A 19,082-nucleotide genomic window follows, 5' to 3' on the forward strand; every position below is an offset into this window, starting at 1 on the left:
CCCCAAAACAAGATGTGGGAGAACTATTTGTGGTTCATAGTCAGAAGTTGGCTTGATGGGCTGAATGCAATTTGGGGGCTATTACTACCCAAAGGCTAAGGAATTGCTACCCAAAGGCTAAGGAAGTCGCTGTGGTGTAGCTGTATCCTGTATGCACCCTGACTGGTAAGTGCATGGGTTTTGTTTTGCTTTTTAACGTTGTATTTTATGTTTTATTCTAGACCTATTCTGGACTCTTCTGTGTAGTCATAAATCCTTATAAGAACCTTCCAATTTACTCTGAGAATATCATCGAAATGTACAGAGGGAAGAAACGTCATGAGATGCCGCCACACATCTATGCTATATCGGAATCCGCCTATAGATGCATGCTTCAAGGTAATTGGGAATGGTAGAGTGAGAAATACTCAGAATTTCTTAGATTTTATTTAATGTTTTTAAATGTTCCATGTAGTCTACAAAAGATTTTAATTCCCTTTCTAAAAATTTTATTTTTATTATTGTAGAAAAATTATGAATCCTTTAGATTAGGGTAGACAGTGTGGCCATATTCTGTAAGAAGCTGGAAAGTATGTTTATTTTTCGTATCTATACTTCATGTAAATTTACATATTAAAAAAAAATCTAACTTTTATATATACATTCCATTCCCACCACAAGCCAGTGTAGCTGCCACTGTTACCTCAGGGCTTTTGAGGGGAGGTACCAGGAGTCAAACTCAGGAGCTGACGCTTGCCAGGCAACACTGTGCCACTAAGCCAAGTCCCTGGCCCAAAGATTAGGGGTTAAAACCAGCAGAAAAGGACTAGGGAATGGAGCTGGGTGGTAGAGCATTTGCCTAGCGTAGGCGAAGGCCTGGTTCCATCCTTAGAGCTGCACAAAGCAAAAGCAGCAGGAGAATAACAGGGATACTTCACTGGGCAAAGAAAAGTTAGTGTGATTTGTGATGTAAATGTGCATAAACAGGGAAACAACAACACAGCGAGTTACAGATCATCAGGTTGGTTGATTTTGATTCCTTCGTTTTCTATCGGAGTGAAATAAATTTTGAAGAGTCCTTTACTTGAACCATTACTTTACACACAGAGGTTCATGGAGAGATGTGTTTTTTTGGTACGAGGAATCGAACTCAGGACCCTGCACTTGGCAGGCAGGTGGGTTGGAGGGATGTTTTTGTAAGCTAGCATGTAGCAGAATGCCCTGCATGGGAGAAAAAACTGGAAAGGTGCCATCCCTCACTTACTGAAGCCGCAGTCTGTTTAAAGAAATATATTCAAGCATTCAAGATTAGTGACCCTCAGTCCCTTGAAGTAGGATAGAGAAGGGGCGCCCTCAGAGGCTAAGAACAGGCTTTCCTGCATCTTTTTAATTGTTAAACGGGACAGTACCCCAGACCTCTGAGCTCAATGCATGTGCAGGAGTGAGCCTAGAATCTGTTAAGAAAAAAAGTTACTTGGACGTGAATGTACCCACCACGTGAGCGCAGGCTTCCTAGGAAAAGGAGGCCCCGCAGAGGGTTAGCAGGCTGTCGGGACCTGCTGCCAGAGCACCTGCCCTCCAACACAGGCTGGGGGCCCGGGGAGTGGCGCGGGAGGTGGGTGCCGATGGGTGACTGAGGTGGCTGAGGTTTGGCCAGGATGTATGCTAGAGGGCAAGTGTGCTGCTCTACATTTTTCTCAGCATAATTGTACTTGAAGAATGGGGTGCCTACGGTGAAGGCTGGGTGGCAGGAAACCTTGGATGAAAAGAAACTAGAATTTAAAATCTTCAGACAGGATGAATGGGTACTTGAATCTAACATAATAGTTAACAGGGATAGACATGATTCCCATTACCAGGTTACCAAATAAGCTGTGTGAATAGAGGGTAAAGAAGACAGGAGGAAGATATGGCCTCAAGCATATTATTAGTAGTAATATCATCATTATTAATGTTAGAATTGAAAATTTTATAATGTTAGCATTGAAAATTTCTGTGAGCCAGGCATAGAAATGTATACTATATGTATTTATTTATAATATTTAATGCATTCTGACAACTATAAAATAAATAAAATTAGCCCTGTTAATTAAAAAAGCAACCAGAAGAGCTCTTAATTTTTCTTCAGTTTGAGTTATAAGGGATGCCATGCCAGTAAAATACAGAGGTGCACGCGGCACGGTGGTTGCTCAGGGGGGATTTGTGGAATGAATGGGTAGGAGCAGAGCTCTTGACAAAGTTGATCACGAGAACCGCACACTCAGTGAGAGCACACGGGGACAGAATTGACACAACTGGAAACGAACGCAGTGCATCAGAAGGCTAGAGCGCGGAATGACAACCGGAAACTGATGGAACTTGAGCGAGAGTGCGTGGGAATGCAGTGGATAGGCTCCTTTCAATCAAAGCAACGACAGTTTGAAAAGCTCGCTCCCGCTACAGAAAGCCTGGGGTCTTGACATTGGAAGGTGTGCACAGGACGGCTGAGCGGAAGAGACTCACACCTGGCCCCTACAGCTTGGCAGAGGAGTCACAATTGCACGCTCTCCGTGGACAGGGAATCGCCGACTGCTCATTGCCGTGCTGTGTTCAGAAACCGAATGCAGCAACCGTAAACCCGCTGTAACTGCCTGAGGCCGCCTGGACCCCGCAGTCCAGGGCCGACACCTGCTGGCTTCCTTGTCTTCCTTTCTCTTGATGCCTCTCCACCACCTCCAGCCCAGCCACCTCCCTTTTTTGGGAGCTGGCAACCTACACACAGAGCAGTAACTCCAAGGGCCGCCTTTGGGAGCTGCCTCAAACATCTAAGACCTAAGATGCTTCCTCCCTCCTGAAGTCTTAGGGTCACCTCCTCTCTCTTTCCCTGGTCTTTTGTAGGTCCATCATGCGCTCTTTCAGTCTTCCTGACCGTGACTCCCATTCTTTTTTTTTTTGTCTTTTTGAGACAGAGTCTCACTATGCAGTTCAGGCTGGCCTTGAGCTCACTTTGTAGCCCGGGCTGGTCTCGAACTCGCAAGGATCCTCCCACCTCAGCCTCCCGAGTGCTGGGATTACAGGCGTGAGCCACCACACCCGGCTGTGACTCCTATTCTTCGACGTGCAAATGGCCTGATTGTTCAGTGTTCTCCTTGGATGACATCTTCTTCTCCAGGCCTTCACTGAAACTTGCCTTTCCCCCGGATGGGCTTGGAGCCCGATCAGTGAAGCCTGAGTCACTCCCAGTCCCGTGCCCTGGGAGTGCCGGGAGTCCTTCCTTGCCCTGCATGTGCTGACCCTCCACTTCTGTGGTCCCATGCAGACGTGGTGTCCCCTTTGTCTGCCCTCATCAGCTCCCTTCTTTCTGGTTCCTCTCCTGACGCCTTTCACATCCGGCCGCTGATGCACCCTCTTCTCTGAGCCTCAAGACTTGCTGTAACCCTGTGTCGTGTCAGTTTTTCATCAACAATTCAGTGTCTTGATGTTACTTGGGCCACCAGTTTCTATGGTAATGCCATAAATTTTGCCATCTTTTGAAATTACCTCATTTTTCAAGTGCTACTTCAAAAATTCTGTGCCGTGTGTCCTTCCATGTTTGTGGTGCGGCCCAGAAGTCTCTTGGACAGTGTTCTGTGCCTCCACGTGGCTGCACGGCCTCGCGTGTTTTATTTTCCTTATGTTTATTAGCAGTGGCCCTGCCGTTGGCTTTGCATGTAGTTAATACTCACAATCTTCGGCAGAATGTTCATGCTGGGTGCATCCAGATGTTGGTCTCTCTTAATGCCTTTGTTTGGTTGCTGGTGATCTGGAGTTGGTTCACAAGCTGCACCAGTTGATGCTGCTGTGACTTCATGGCCGTGAGCCCCGACACTGCTCTTGCCACACCTGGCCAGTCCTGCCTCGTTTCTTTGGTGGGGGGATCGTTCCACTTCAGCTCTCTGGGCTCCTGTAGGGCTCTCAGCTCCCCACTGGTATTTTCCCATTCCACAAAGAAATCAGAAGCATCAGCGGGGAACTTCCCCAGCTTTCTGAGCCAGATTTATAGAGCATGACTCTTGTGTCCACTCCTGTCCAAGGCCAGACTTGGCTGCCAACGCTGATCATGTCTCTTTTCAGTCTTTCAGGGTTCTCAGTGTTGATTTTTCCAAGATATAACTACCTACCTTTTTATTTATGGGCTTCCAAAATTAGCATTACGTTTACTAGTCTTTCCCATTGCCTCAAAAGAGAAAGCACAGCTTCCTTTCACATTCGGATTTTTTAAACAGGGTCTACAGATATGTAGGTGGATGTAGTTGGTGTTAAGACTTTGTGAAAGAAAGTGCTCTCCCCGACAAGAGTGTGGTGGCTCATGCCTGTCCCAGCACTGGGAAGGCTGAGGCAGGAGAATGGCCGGAGGTTTGAGGCCTAGCCTGGGCTACATAGTAAGTGAAGGCAGCCTGAATTACATAGCGAGATGCTGTCTTTAAAAAAAAAGAAAAGAAAGTGCTGTCTTTTTCTCAGGCAACTAAGAGTAGGGTTTTCTCTGAGAGTGAGATTAGAGGCAGAAATAGTGTAACAGGGTCATCTAGCAGAGACAGTGATACATGGTATGTACCACTGTCACGGCACCAAATGTCTCCATCAGTAGGTATTGGAAGCACAAGGAGAATGTGAGCCATGCTAGTAGGAGGAGAAAAAAGATTATAGATGGAAACTTAACCTGCTTTTCTGAGAAACTATCTTATGAAAGTTAGGTTAATTGTCTTATTAATCATATAAAGTATGATTTAGGAAGTTTTAATTGAAAGGTGTGTGTATAGTACTACTGCCCATCACGAGAACACAGTTGCAAAGATGGCATAAATTCTGTAGTAGACCAGTGAAACATCTCAGTTTCTACAAGAAGAAACCACAGGCTACATTCTCCAGCCATAATGCAGTAAGACAAAATATTAACAATAAAAAAATTTTCAACTGGGTTAGCTCTTGTGGAGGTGTGTTGAGTACTTTCTGTTTTTGCTACTAGTCATTAAGTTGTATGGATTTTTTGATGAAAGAGAAAGTAAAAACATACGTAATATATTCTTCAGAAATCAATCACAACAACAAAAGAAATTAACCATAACAGATATCAGATATAAAAAGTGAATTATGGCAAGTCATGTTAAGAAGCAGTTCATACTTATAATGTCTTTAATTGTAGAGCAGTTAGACCTCTTAGCAAGATAGGTAAAAGACAACTTACAATAATTTACTGAGCGGTATACTGTCTTATAAGCCTTTCTATGTGTCACTTCTTAATAAACAGCAATAAAATCAACTAAAACAAAAGGAAAAATGCATAAATTTATTAATGGATTACGACAAATTACATTCTTTCATGGAACTATTCAGTGTAACTCATTAACTTTTTAATGTCTGTGTTACACGAATTATTCTGGGGGATTTTTTTTTCTTGGTAAATTCTTTCAGATTTTCAGTCAAGACAATTATTCCTGCTCTAATAGGAACGGTTATTTTCACCTCCCAATCTGTGCCTTTTCCCCCACCTGCTTTGCAGTGTTACATAGAAGTATGGGAACAGACCCCTTTGCCTTGTTCCTGGTCTTGGAGATACAACATTCAGGTTTTCACTGTTGTAGACAGTGTTGATTGTGGAGGGGTTTTGTGCAGGTGCTCTTCACCAGGTTGAAGTTTTATTGCATTCCCAGTTTGTGAGATCTATTTCTTTTCTTATGAACAGGTGTTGAGTTCTTTTTGTTTTGTTTTGTTTTTTTGTCTTTTTCCTTTTTATCGGTACCGGGAATCGACCTCACAACTGCCTGCTTGCAAGGCAGGAGCTTATGCCGCTGAGCTAAATCCCCAGCCCCAGGTGCTGAGTTTTGTCAGCTTCCTTTCCTATGTCTGCTTAGTGATGATATGGCTTTTCTTCCTTAGGCTGTGGATATGTTAAATTAGATTTTTTTCTTTTTGGATATTACACTAGCTTCATATTCCCTGGTAAACTCTGCTTGCTCACGGTATGCATCATTTTTTGAAATCATCACTGAATTTAATTTTTTAACATTTTGGTAAGAATCTGTGTCCCTTTGTTTATGAAGAATATTTATGTGCTGTTTCTTCTAATACCTTTTTTCCCGTTTTAGTGTCAGGACAAGGTTAACCTCTTGGAAAGGATTAGAAAATGTTTCTGTTTTTTCCATTTCCTGAAGAGCTTGCAGGGAATCCATTCTTCGTTAAGTGTTTTGTAGAATTCACCAGTAAAGCTGTTTTCTTTGTGGGAGGGTTTTGATTCAGTTTGATAGATGAAGGCTATTCAGGTTACTGTTTCTGTTCAAGTGAGCTTTACTAGGGTAGCTTTTAAAGAAATCATTCCTTTCATCTTAGTTGTCAAATATTTTGGCATAAAATGTTCCTAATATTATTTTTCTTTTAATACCTGTGGGCTCTGCCATGATAGTCCCTTTCCTGTTGTAGCTGTTGGTTATTTGTGTGTTTTCTCTTTTCCTGGCTCATTTGGCTAGAGTTTATCAGAAAACCTCAAAAAAGCAGCATTTGATATCACTGATTTTTTTTTCCCCCATTGATTTCTATTCCTTGTCATTTCTTTTCTTTGGGTCTAATTTGTTCCTTCCTAGTCTCTTTAAGATAGGAGCCCAGATAACTGATTGGAAAACCTCACTGTTGAAGATTTAATTCAGCCTGGATTTATGTGTGTACATTTGTGTTTGTTCATTTGTTTGTTTTTATTTTGAGGCAGGGTCTCACTGGGAAGTTTAGGCTGGCCTTTAGCTCACTTATGTAGCCCACGTGGACCTTGATCTCAATGTGATCCTCCTGCCTCAGCCTCCTGAGTGCTAGGATTACAGGTGTGCTCTGCTCAACATGGACTTATTGGATACCTCCTTTGAAAGGCACTTTGGAAAATCCGAACTATCAAGTGTTTCTACCCTTTATAAAGCTAGTTGCTTCTTTTTTTTATACCGAGGATCAAACTGATGACTTTGTGTTTGCCAGGGAGGCACTTACGCCACTGAGCTAAATCCCTGGCCCACTAGTTGCATTTTTTAAAGTAAAAAAGTTTCCCCTTAAATAACACTGTAAGGTTGTGTCTGGTTACTTTCGTAGGTTTTTAGAGTTTAAAGATCACTGTAAACTGCTGTAGTGGTTCCGTTTGTCTTTGAAGGGTTGAAATAGGAGGAGGGGCAGGGGTATTTTTAGGGTCCAAGAGAGTCTTGGAGGTTGTCAGGAGGTTTGCCTTTGTTTGTGCTGTTGAAGAGGCTGAGGTCCACACGGTCCATGGACAGTGGGAATGGATGGGTCTGGAGGGAAGGAAGTTGGTTTTCTGTTGTTGGAGGCAGCCGGGCTGGGGTGAGCAGCGGCGTGGGGGAAATATGTGGAGCAGGGTGAAGGCAGATTTCTGTGTAGGCCTCAGGTTTCTGACAATGTAATGTCATGTGTAGGTGCAGGAGAAGGCAGTTCTGGTGAGTTTTGAGGCTGTTTAATTTGGATTACTTTGTGTGTATTGATTTCTTTTTTTGGCTGTGCTGGGGATGGGATGGTACCAGGGATTCCACCCCTGAGCTTTACCCCCAGCCCAGTGTTTTGATTTCTGTACTGTACAAACCAGGTCAGAGAAGCCATAGACTCAGACCAGGAAGGTTTAGGGCTCTGAAAATTTACATATGAACAGTGAAAACATTTTGGTAAAAATTATGGTTTTGTCAGTTGCAGTGCCAGTAAAGAATACTCATTTTAGGCACATGAAGTTTGTGGCAAAGCCAGAATTAGAAGGGAAGGTTGCTGTGCTCACGACTGGCTGTTGCCCAGCGTGGTACCCAGCCTGGGTTTCTCCCAGCAGACACCACCAAAGCTGGTGATGGCGAGGCTGCTGGGACTGAAGAAGCTATAAGATGGTCTTAGGGCTCAAGCAGTGCATCCTAGGGGAAGTTAATTGCAGTGTTGTGTAATTCCAGAATATGCTTAAAAGAAGGAAACACGGAAGGACCGTGTCGAGGAAGGTTTCCCAGAAGGGAGAAACCTGGAAGGTGTGCGTAGGGACCTGCAGCACGTGTGGATCTAGCTGGAGAAAGCAGGGGAAACGGTTATTACGTGACCATGGCTGAATGAATGAACAGATAAGGCGACACTGGGCCTTTACTGAGAGTGTCACAGTGGTCACGAGCCATTAGGAATTAAACCAGGCAGAGCAAGACTGGAGGAAGGGTGGTTAAGGGGCAGGGGAGGACAGGCGGACAGGAGGAACACTGTAGTATTTAAGAATACCCAGTAGATGATGTTTTGAGTTTTCCTAGCCACAGAAGTGGTAAGTGTTGTCTGAGTGATGGTTATGCCAGTGATGCTGATGTGGTCATCACACATTATGTACATGTACCAACAGGTCATGTTGTGCCCCATTCATATGTACAATTACATGCCAAGGAAAACTTTTAAAAGACACATATTTTTAAGATTTATGAGATTAGGTTTGAGGAGCGGGACAGTGACAGGCTCTTTGCACAACTCAGAGACAGCATGAATAGATTTATTTTGCTCACAATATGTAACAAGAGCGTGGCATGGCGTGAGGGCTGCTTCTCTTTCACGAGAGTCATTTGTGCAGAGCTGCTGTGAGATCTTTACTGGGCAACCGATGGCATCCATCAGCAAGCTCGCGGTGAGGGGCAGCCAGGCACCAGAGGCAGCCAGGCCTTTGCCCTGTAGCCACCACGTGGCTCAGTGGGCTTACCCAGCCTCTCGAGGAACACTTTCTCCTCTTCCAAATAGGGGTAAGAGTGCTTGGAAGTGATGAGAAATCATAGAGCCTAACTGGTAATTTCGACCTAGGCTAGGTGTGGGTTTGAATTTCACCTGTCTGTTAGAAAAGCCTGAATCTTTCAGCCACTGAGTCTGTATTTGCAAATGCAAACAGTTGTAACCACCTTAGATTTTATGGGCAGGGATTCCTTTCTCCACTTGGTGTGTAGCACATTCCGACTCGAGACAGAGATTTAGCCTGAATTGTTCATCCTCCCTGACCCCCCTCTGTGCAGTGCTTGGTACTTTGTTTTCCTCCTTAACATCAAATTAATGACTGTTCTGTGGCTGTGGGTGTTGCTGAAGCCGTTCTGAGCGGCAGTGTTTTCCAGACCTGGCTCCAGTCACAATCACTGAGTGTTTATATAGAGATTTTTCGGTCCCTGCTTCCCTGAGGATGACTTTGCCCGGAGCTCCTGGAGGGTCCTTAGCAGCTGAGTGACTTCCCAGTTGATTTTGATATGCAGTAGGGTTCAAGGGTCAAGGCTTATCAGGCTAAGATGTCCTTTAGGTCAGAGCGAGTGAACTCAGCCTGGGCCACTGCTGGTCACCCCAGAAAAGCCGGCATCATAGAAGATGAGGGAGTGGGGTTAGACTGAGGGCTAGAAAGAGGGCTGGAGAGGATCTAACGGGGTTTGAGGGGAGTCGCTAATACTGACAGGCTGTTACTGTGACTTTGTTATATCCACATTCCTACACCAAGCAAATGGTCACCTTCTCTTTTCTGTTCTGTTCTGTTTTGTAGATCGTGAGGACCAGTCAATTCTCTGCACGTAAGTAAACGCTGACTGTCCCCATTTGTTTTCAGTCTTTCGGAAAGCAGAAAATGAAAATGACTTTCTTGTATGGGGTGGAAAAGTGGAGCAGGAGTTTGATGTAAGTCTTGCAGTTATTTTAAGACTAAGATTATATAAATTGAAGCTTAAATTTGCTGTTCGGCTGTCAAGGGGTTTTCTCACATTTTCTCTTTAGTTTTTATCTTAAGTGTAGACCTATTGAACATGTCAGTAGTGTACGCTTTTTACTCAATAAACATACATTAACCACCTCGTGTCTCATACAGTGTGTGCTCACTGCTAGAGATTTGCTTAGACTTGCTTGCCAGGCCGTGTTTAGATTTACACATTGCAGAGACCATGTGGGCTGCGGATGGAGAGTGGGCTGGGGGAGTAGCTGAAGTCTGGGGAGACCAGTGAGGCCGTTGGTCATCTAAGCAAGTGCTGCAGGTAGGTGGTGGACTGTCAGCGCTGTTCGGGTTAAGAGGACCTGGCATTTCACCTTGGTGCTGTGTCCTGCCATGGCGCGGAAGAAGAACAGCCTGGAGCGGAAGATGATGAGCTCGGTTTGCACACACTGTGTCCCAAGCGCTTGTGGCTCCTCTCCGTGGCCCCGAGGGCTGTGGGTGTAGAGCTGGGGAGAGGGGTCCCTGCTGGCAGTGCGGAGCTGAGGTCTGGGCAGCAGGGGTGGTGATAGAAGCCAGGCTGGTGAACGTGAGTGGCTCAGAAGGGTCTGAAGAGAAAGGGCAGAGCGGGATTAGAGGAAACCAGCGAGGCAGAGCAAGAGCCTGCACAGCCGGGGAGTGGTCACCTCGAGGTCGCCTGTGCTGCGTGGAAACTTGTGCCGTGGAGGGTGGTGGGGTGGCCCGAGGGAGTGGGCACAGGCTGCCAGTGCTGCCGGATGTCAGGTGAGGAATGCAGGGAGGGAAACGCTAAGGAAAGAAATTCAAAACCACACGCAGACCTATTTGTACAGCTGGAGAACCTCGGAGTAGAGGTGAGAGACCAGCAGGACACTCGTACAGTGTTATTACTGGGGGCATTTTTAATGAAGTCCAAGTGAGGTGTGGGCGAGAGTGGCAGGGTAGGGGCAGGACGGAAGGAGACGGGGTGGACAGAGACAAGAGCGGTGGGGGAGCTGTGGCCTTGTACAGCCACCAGCCACCAGGCTGCGACCATCCAGGTAAGTGAGGGGAGGCGCTGGGCTGGAGACCACTCATACCTCAGGATTTGTCGCGTCTGTGGAGTAGCAGGTGTGTAGGAAGCTGGTACGAGGGGGAGGAGAGAGAGGACAGGCTTGAGGACAGGGAAGCGTCCTGCTTTGTGTGTGAATTTTCTTCTAGCATTGTGTGACTTAAGGAGTTACACAGACAAAACTTTCCCTGCACAGCACACCACCCTGAAACTCAGTGGTTTCAAACAGTGTGGCTCCCGCAGGTGGACTGGGCTCCCTGGAGGTCTGGGCCAGGCCCAGCCGGGTCACCCAGGACTGGCTCCTGTGTCTGCAGGCAGGCAGGCGCCTTCCCCACCCCGCACTCCGCTTAAGTGAGATAGCTTCTGTGGGTGCTGATGGTTGAGATGTTTTCAGTTTGATTGTCATACCATTTTAGCCAGCTATTCACCCCTTTGTTTTCAAGTTAAATTCAGCATATGTAGATTGCATTTAGGATGAGTATTTTCATCTTTTGAAGCAAAAATCTACTTGTAAGGGAAGCACACATCTGAAGCACACTTTGCAGAGTGTTTTTGTAGCCCAAACCCCTGTCAGGACAGATGTCCTGCCTCTTCAGGCACTACTTCAGGCCTCTTCAGCTCCACTAGTTTTTTTTTCCTTGTAGATACCAAGTTGTGGAATTTAATAATAGATTTTCCTGCTCATATCACTAGAAAGTTACCTTGTGACCCGAAACTTAAGACAATGTGAAATTACAGATGCTGGGCTTTGGAAGTGTGCTGTCCTGGGCCGCAGTGGGAGCGCTCGGCCCCTGTGCAGCAGCTGGCTGTTTGTACCATGGGAAGCCCTGAAAGGGCCACCATCCCTGTGGTAGGATCTCAAAATCCAAATAAAGATCCAGGCTCAAAGGCACAGTGAGTAATCCCAGCACTCAGGAGGCTGAGGCAGGAGAATCCTTGCAAATTCACGGTCAACCTGGGCTGCATATTGAGTTCAAGGCCAGTCCAAACCATATAAAAGACCTTGGCTCAAAAAACGAGGTTCTCTAAGAGCATGTAAATGCTGTCTTCTTAAATTTAGTTCACAGCCCAGTCCATTACATTTTCTTCAAGAGACCAGTCGACGATAAGGTACTTATTTTATATTAAGTATTAATCATCTTTATTGGTACTTGTGTACACACTATCCGGAAGTGAAAATACAATTAGAAGCAGCATGTTACTTGTTCAATAAGTGTGTAAGCAGTCTGATACCTCACCGGAAGCTTTACCTTCCTAGACCCTGGCTCTCTGACTTCCTTCCCTCCAAGGGATCAACTCCTAATTCCCACCCTGGCCTCCCTGCCCCGCTCCCGCTCCCGGAGCCTTTGTTTGGCAGTCTCAGGCCTGCATTGCAGCCCCCGCTTGGCCATTGTTGGGCCAGCACCCTAGTGTTCTTTCACACCCCACTCGGTCTGAATGAAATGGATGAAACCCTGTTAAGAGTGTTGACTTCCCATTGTATTAGAATTAAAACTGACAAAACAGAGTCAGCCTTGGTGAGGAATTTACTGTCTTCCTAATCATTAAGCTCCCCTTTTAGATAATAGTCTAGGTACATTTAATCACTCTGATTCCTGTTAGGTAAACTGGTTAATCCAAGTGTTTCTCCTTTTAAGTGCATTTTAATACAGCATACCAATTTTAAAACAGTGCTTGCTTTCCAGTAGACTTCTATCAACACATAATTATATATATATATATATATATATATATATATTTTTTTTTTTTTTGGTAAAGGCATTTTATCATATACAGATAGTATATTAAGTGATGATGGCAGAGCGACTTTGTTGGTTTTTGTTTTCTTGAGAAAGGTTTTCACTGTGCAGTTCAGGCTGGCCTTGAACTCACTTTGTAGCCCAGGCTAGCCTCAAGCTCCCAGTACTCCTCCTGCCTCAGCCTCCTGAGTCCTGGGATTACAGGCGCGCACCACCATGCCTCTCAGAGCGATCTTAGTTGAGAGTATGTTATAAAAGTTTTAAAGTATGAATAGATTGGTTATTAAATAACTAAGGCAGCAGTGCAGTATAGCTGAAACATCATCTGATGGTCAGATAAAAGTTGATCCTCTTTTATTTTATTTTATTTTTTTTTTTGTCCCAGCTATGCCAAGTGACCCTAGAGCCTTGAACCTAGACCCCAGCTTGTTTTTCTAATAAGTTTGTTGCACACATCCTTAAGTCATAAAACCTTGGAGGTTATTATATTGCTCTGGCAGTGCTCACTTCAGATTATAACTGTGTAATAGAATTAGACAGATAAAAAGTTTTAAAAATTCTAGGCCAAATTTTGCATCAGTTAAAGTTTTTTTAACATAGGAAAAAAATGTTCAGGCAAATGTACAAGGGAGCTGACATCTTTGCAAATGTTACCTCTGTTAATCTTTACTGTGTCCCTGTCATCTCCATTTATATATCACTGCCACTTTAGACCTCATAGGAATTGGTATTAGTGTGACCGAGGGAGATTTGAGCCCAACGCTTCCTAATAAGCTGCTTTCTAAAGGAAAAGGTTTTGAAACCATAGAAAACCACCTTCTGGTGTGCATATGGAGAGTGTGTGTGTGTGTGTGTGTGTGTGTGTGTGTGTGTGTAATATATAGAGGGGGCTAATACATAGTGCCTTTCATGTAAAGCAGGAATGCAAGGCAAAGGATGTTTTTGAAGCTAGACTGAATTTAACGTCACATATGTCAGAGTGAGTGAAAACAAGGAGAGGGGTTTCTCACGGGGGAAATCAGGGGCAGAAGGAATTCAGAGGAAGAGCCCAGATTGTCATGTAGAAATGATCTCTTCCACTTTTTATGCTGTTCTGTGTGTTTTCATTTTGGATTGCACACCCTTTTGAGAAAAGAGCTCTAGGTCTGTCTTGAGGCTAAAAAGGCCTGGGCCATGATGATAAATGGCTGTAATCCCAGCACTGTGGGAGGCCGAGGCAGGAGGATCACAAGTTGAAGCCCAGCCTGGACATTTTAGTAATTTAGTGAGAATCTGTCTCAAAATACAACATAAGAAGAGCTGCTGTTGTAGGTGAGAGGAAAAGCCCCGGGTACACTTCCTGCTGCTAACTTTTGCAACAAAACAAAACAACAACTCCGGGTCCTTTAAACCCAGTGTGCTTCAGCAGGGACAGGGCTCTGCTTCAGTTTCGGGGTACCTTCCCACTTGACGGGTTACTTTCCCAGAAGCCAGGGCCGCAGCCCTTCCCCTGACCGCGGCCCCGCAGGTCAGCAGTGAAGCCAGCTGGTTTGTTGGTAGAAGGAGCTCCGTTCCCTTTCCCCTCCTCACTAGTTGAGATCCTGGTTCTGCTTTCTTCAGAATTCTGCCAAGCTTTCTTTTTGGCCTTTCTTCCTTTACTTTTGTTGAGGCTACTTTTATTTCCTCTGCTCCCCTTGGGTGAGATGTGCCGTCTGCCTAGTGTTGTGTTGTGTTCCGTTCTCCATTTCCAGAAATCACGTATTTCTGCTACCTCCCAATGAAAGTCGGGTTGTTTCCAGTTATCATAATTGATCATCACCGTAGCTACCGAAACCTGCCATTTCATGAGAGCCTTTGCTAGGCACAATGCCAGGCTCTTGGCATGTATTATGTCAGCATTAATAAGTGACTTGATTTTACTTTAATTTACAAACTATCTTAGAGAACATCCCCAACGCCACATATTGTAGTTAGCATGCATTAATCAGCTCTCTGTTTAGGAAAAGTTAATTTTGGCTCTTGGTTTCTGAAAATTCAGTGCATGGTCGATTGACTCCTTTGCTTTTGGGCATGTGGTGAGGCAGTAACCTGATGACAGTGGGAAACTCCTCACGTCTTAGTGGCACGTTAAAGACAAGACGGAGGCAGAGTCCCAGTGTCTCCTAGAGTATGCCTCAAACGGCCACCTCAAACGACCGCCTTCCACCTGCCAGGCGCCCCTGCCTCAGTACTGGCGAGGGCTGGGGATGAAGCCTGAATGGGCTCTTCTGGGGGAAGGCACTCGAGATGGAACCTTGACGGAGGGACTGTGGAAGGCTTTGGGTGGAGGCAGGATGCTTTTACTCCGTAGCCAGCATTCTTAACCACGGTAAGGACACGTAGATTCATTTCAAAGTAACTTCAAGGGTAGTCATTCAGACTACCTTGTGTACGATAGATGAGCTTTATGTAGTAAATGAATAATGTTTTTTGAACATCACTGGCTTTAATTGGATTGTGTTTTCTCATCAGCAAACCTCTTGTGTTAGGAATTATTGTTCTGATTTTATGGTAGAGAACTTCAAGAGTCATTGTCTCCCCTCGTGAGAATTCAACATTCAAAGTTAAAATACATCTATTTTGAAGCAATATTTTCTATAATACAGTTACTGTAGATCTGAACTATTTAACTTTAGCAGCATTCATAAGCAGATGTTAAAGCTGGAGACGTGCACAGGCAGGGGAAGAGTGTTGTGCAGAGCCCAGTGCCACGAGCCCAGAGAGCAGGTGTGCGGGGGGCCACAGAGGAGCGCCTCGGGGAAGTGCAGCCGTCCTAACTGTTTCCTAACTGTTTTTGAGACAAGTCATCGTCAGGCTAAATGACAAGCTTATTTCTCTAGCATAGCAAAAAGCGATGTGTTTGAAACCATCAACCAATGTAACTAGCACCGAAGCACTAAGTATCATCAATAAAGTTAACAGGCAGGGAGAATTGTTCTTATGCTATTAAGAAGTTATACTTGAATAAAATGCGTATGCTCTCCTGTGACTGCCGGGGATTACTTCACTAGTGGGTCTCCTGCCCTCCCCGGCGGGTTATTACTGATATGAAGTCCTAGTAAGTGGCTGGAAATTGCTGGAGCCCCCGAGCGGCCCTTTTGTGGTGGGACCGTGCAGCCCTTCTTCCTCCTGCCCGGCTGCTGTCTGACTCTCACTGGGCAGCCCTGCTTGCCCTGCAGGCGGCTTCTCCGTGACCATCACATCTAAGGAGGTTTCCCTTCTCAGCTCTCCGCTCAGCATCTTCCTTATTTCCTTCCCAGTGTTCTTCACGACTGAGGCCATCTTAGTTGCTTTTGTTAATTATTTCCTGTCGCTGCTCCTAAACTTGAGCAAAGGCGTGGACTCACTGCTCCATCACTGAGCGCTGAGGAGAATGCCCGAGAGGCATAAGTGGATTAAGAGGTGTTTGTTGAGTGGCCAAATGAATGTTTGTTGAATGAGTGAGAGAAAAACCACCACTTCCTGTACATCATTGCTAGTCAGGTGGTAAATGTAATGGCGATGAAAGGACGTTAGGAATGGGAGCAAAAAAAGTACTTTAAAAGTCCCGAGGCATAAACTTAAGAGGAAATGTGTGGGACCTTTGTTCATTCATTCATTCAACCGCTTTTATATTATAATTCAAATTGACATTCTTAATTGTTAAGGTAGGTTTGCTGTGACCCTGTCTTGGGAAACCTTAACCATTTAAGCACATGGCATCATTCTGGTGTCCCTGGGAACCCAGCAGCTCATCTGAATTTCAGGTTTAGTCCTCAGTAGAAATACAGGCAATTCTGAAATGTGCCAGCTCCACCTGTAAATATGAATCCTATGAAGCGACGGTATTTGTCCCTGTTCACAATAAAATTCATACAGCTTTTTTCACTTTGACAGCAAATTACCCACTGCCTGAGTGTCAGCACCAAGTGAGGTTAAAACTAAGGGATTAAAAATAAAGACACACGGGGCTGGGGATTTAGTTCAGCGGCATAAGCGCCTGCCTTGCAAGCAGGCAGTCGTGAGTTCAATCCCTGGTACCGATAAAAAAAAAACGAAAAAGACAAAAAAAAATAAATAAATAAAGACACACAAGTAAACCCATGTCATGGGGGTCAGGGAGCTGGTGTTCCAGCCAGCAGTCTGGAAGAAGTTGTAATGAGCTGCGGGCCAGGTGCCACATCGGTGCCGAGGGCAGCACACCATCCTGAGCCCAGTTCTGAGCAGTGACGACAGCTTTCAAGATGACGTCAGTGACCCCCGAGGCCCATGACCGCTTTGCCTCCCAGAGGGAGCTCTGTGGGCTCCTGGCGATTGTTTCAGGATTTCTCTGCTTGGTGCTGGGTGTTTGTGCTGCAGATGAGTTTTCTGATGGACACTGTCATCAAGTTCCCTTTTTGATGAGCACACACACAAAAAAAGTGCCTGGGGGGCATTTTCCATCTCATTCACCCCTACCAAGAATTATTACACAAATGTAATACTTGAAAAACAGTGTGACTTCCGTTAATAGGATTTGTTTTGTTTTTTAACCACTACTGTTCTTATTACTCGGTATTTCTTGTTCTGTTTCAGTTTAATTGTATCAATCATAAGTTTTGAATGAAATGCACTGAACTTTCTTTAAAGTGCCTGATGTTAATACCTCTTTTAGGGGCGAATCGGGTGCCGGGAAGACGGAGAATACTAAGAAAGTCATTCAGTACCTTGCCCACGTCGCTTCTTCACATAAAGGAAGGAAAGACCACAATATTCCTGTAAGTTCTTGCTCTGCTGTTGCTTTTCATTGCTTAGTTTTATTCTTTTATAATTTCAGGTGTAAAACCAAGGAAACACTTGTACATTATACAGAGCTCGGAGTGACAGCTCCTGTGTCCCCCTACCTAGTCACCCTTTTGTTTTGTTTTACTCAAGAGAAGGGTTTACAGAAATTGCCATAGATTTTCTTACAGTGTAAACGGGAATTAAGGTTATAGCTGGCAGCCTAACTTCTTAGAAAGATTTGGGGAGAATGGTTAGTACCTGATGAGCAATGCTTATGTTGATTTCCAATTTTCTACCTTAAAAACTGCTCAGATAGTTTTAATACTTCTTTCTCAACTTGCAGAGTGCTCTGCTTCTGCTGCTTGAGGGGAGGGGAGACGTGGGAAGAATCAGTGATAGAAAAGACAGAAATACAGAGTCTCAGTGTCAGTTATCTTTAACTTTTAGAGCTGCAGAGGTGGTAGTTGATACAGCCTGCAAAAATGCCAGCTGCACCAGCAGCCCCGATGCTAAGCTGCACTCTGGCTTGGTGCTTGGGTTTGGCTACTGCTCGGGAAAGACCCACACTTGCTAACCTTTGCTTATCTGTTTGTAACAAACAGCAGGACTCACCTAAACCCGTGAAACACCAGGCAAGTGCTTTTCTTTATGCTTCTTGGTCTTGAGTGTTTGCCCTGATTTCTGTCTTTAGATTGAGTCTCTGCTCAAAACAAATACCTTATTTCTGAGTGGAATCTATTCTTTTTTCAAAAATATTTAATTTTGAAAATTCATTGCTTAAAGCCTCTTTCTTTCATAAGATGTAGCATGCTATTTTGCTTTACATTTATTTTCTGAATAAATCGTAAATTTATTTTTCCCTTTTATCATGACATTGAACTGCATGTTTACGAAGCCTATCAATTTATGGTTTCATCTTTCAAATACCAGACAGAATCATCCTAGTACTTCTGAAACACATGAAAACCTAACATGGCATTGTATAGTTTATGCCCCTACATTATTTAATCTAAAGGCCTCATATATTTAATATATAAAATAAGTTAAAATTCTCCTAGAATGTATTCCTACTTACCAGATACCTGTCATTTAGCTCTACAGAGCCTAACAGTGAACAAACCACAAACCAGAGCAGACACCCCATCTCCTGCTTCCAGGGAGAAGGAGGGCAGGAGCAAACCCAGAGTCCTTGCGTAGAGTTGGTCCCTGGCCTGGGACAGAATCCTTTTCCTTGCACTGGGACAACTTTGGTTTGTCTGTTTTATACAAGCATGATGATATGAAGCCATCGTAAAATGAGAAACAATAATGTGGAATTCTGGAGATGACCAGTGAATATAAGGAAACGATGATACGTACCTCCAGGAATTGTCACAGATAACGAAATCCCCAGATCTCTTATTTAAAATTCTTAAAGGCATCATCAGACACCAAAGCCATGCCATAGGAAGGCCTGGGATGGTCTTTTGTTCCGTTAGTGCAATCCAGGCCAAGGATGAAAGTGGAAAGGGTTAATGAGATAATCATTCTCCTGTGGGCTTTTTAAAGGCTTCTTTGCCAGTTAAAGAAGGATGATAAGGACCAGAAACAAGCTTTTACAGCACTGGGAAAACAGTGTTAAATAAGTGATGTACAGATTTAGGATTTCCAAATCCTCTGGGAAGCGCAGGAGCCATTATTGCTAACGCCTCGTTTCGATGTCATTTTAAACACGAGTCCACCCCTGTTGCTGTGTGTAGTGTGCCAGTCTGTAGATTTTACTGTGGGTGCAGTCAGTCCCCCAAGAGCAAGTTTCACTGGAGAAGGCGGCCGCTGCCTTGGCCGCGCTTGGCTGTCGTGCTGGCTTGCATGTCTTCTG

At 44.7% G+C, this 19,082-nt stretch overlaps 1 protein-coding gene across 10 annotated transcripts in view; it reads left to right on the plus strand.

Moving 5' to 3' along the window:
• The window catches only part of Myh10 (myosin heavy chain 10), a 120,996-nt gene that overhangs the window by 21,247 nt on the left and 80,667 nt on the right, over nt 1-19,082 (plus strand). For 5 of the 10 annotated variants that reach the window (XM_063241903.1, XM_063241908.1, XM_063241905.1 and 2 more), the window contains exons 3-6: nt 222-378; nt 9,500-9,527; nt 17,115-17,217; nt 17,827-17,856. In XM_063241903.1, coding sequence (XP_063097973.1) covers nt 222-378; nt 9,500-9,527; nt 17,115-17,217; nt 17,827-17,856 — 318 coding nt within the window. The remainder of the gene's footprint in view (nt 1-221; nt 379-9,499; nt 9,528-17,114; nt 17,218-17,826; nt 17,857-19,082) is intronic. The other 5 variants (XM_063241906.1, XM_063241907.1, XM_063241912.1 and 2 more) reach the window with 2 other exon arrangements.

This window comes from Cavia porcellus, unplaced genomic scaffold, assembly GCF_034190915.1.
Source record: "Cavia porcellus strain 051 isolate PalLab524CR breed Dunkin Hartley unplaced genomic scaffold, mCavPor4.1 scaffold_32, whole genome shotgun sequence".
In the NCBI taxonomy this organism is placed as follows: domain Eukaryota; kingdom Metazoa; phylum Chordata; class Mammalia; order Rodentia; family Caviidae; genus Cavia; species Cavia porcellus.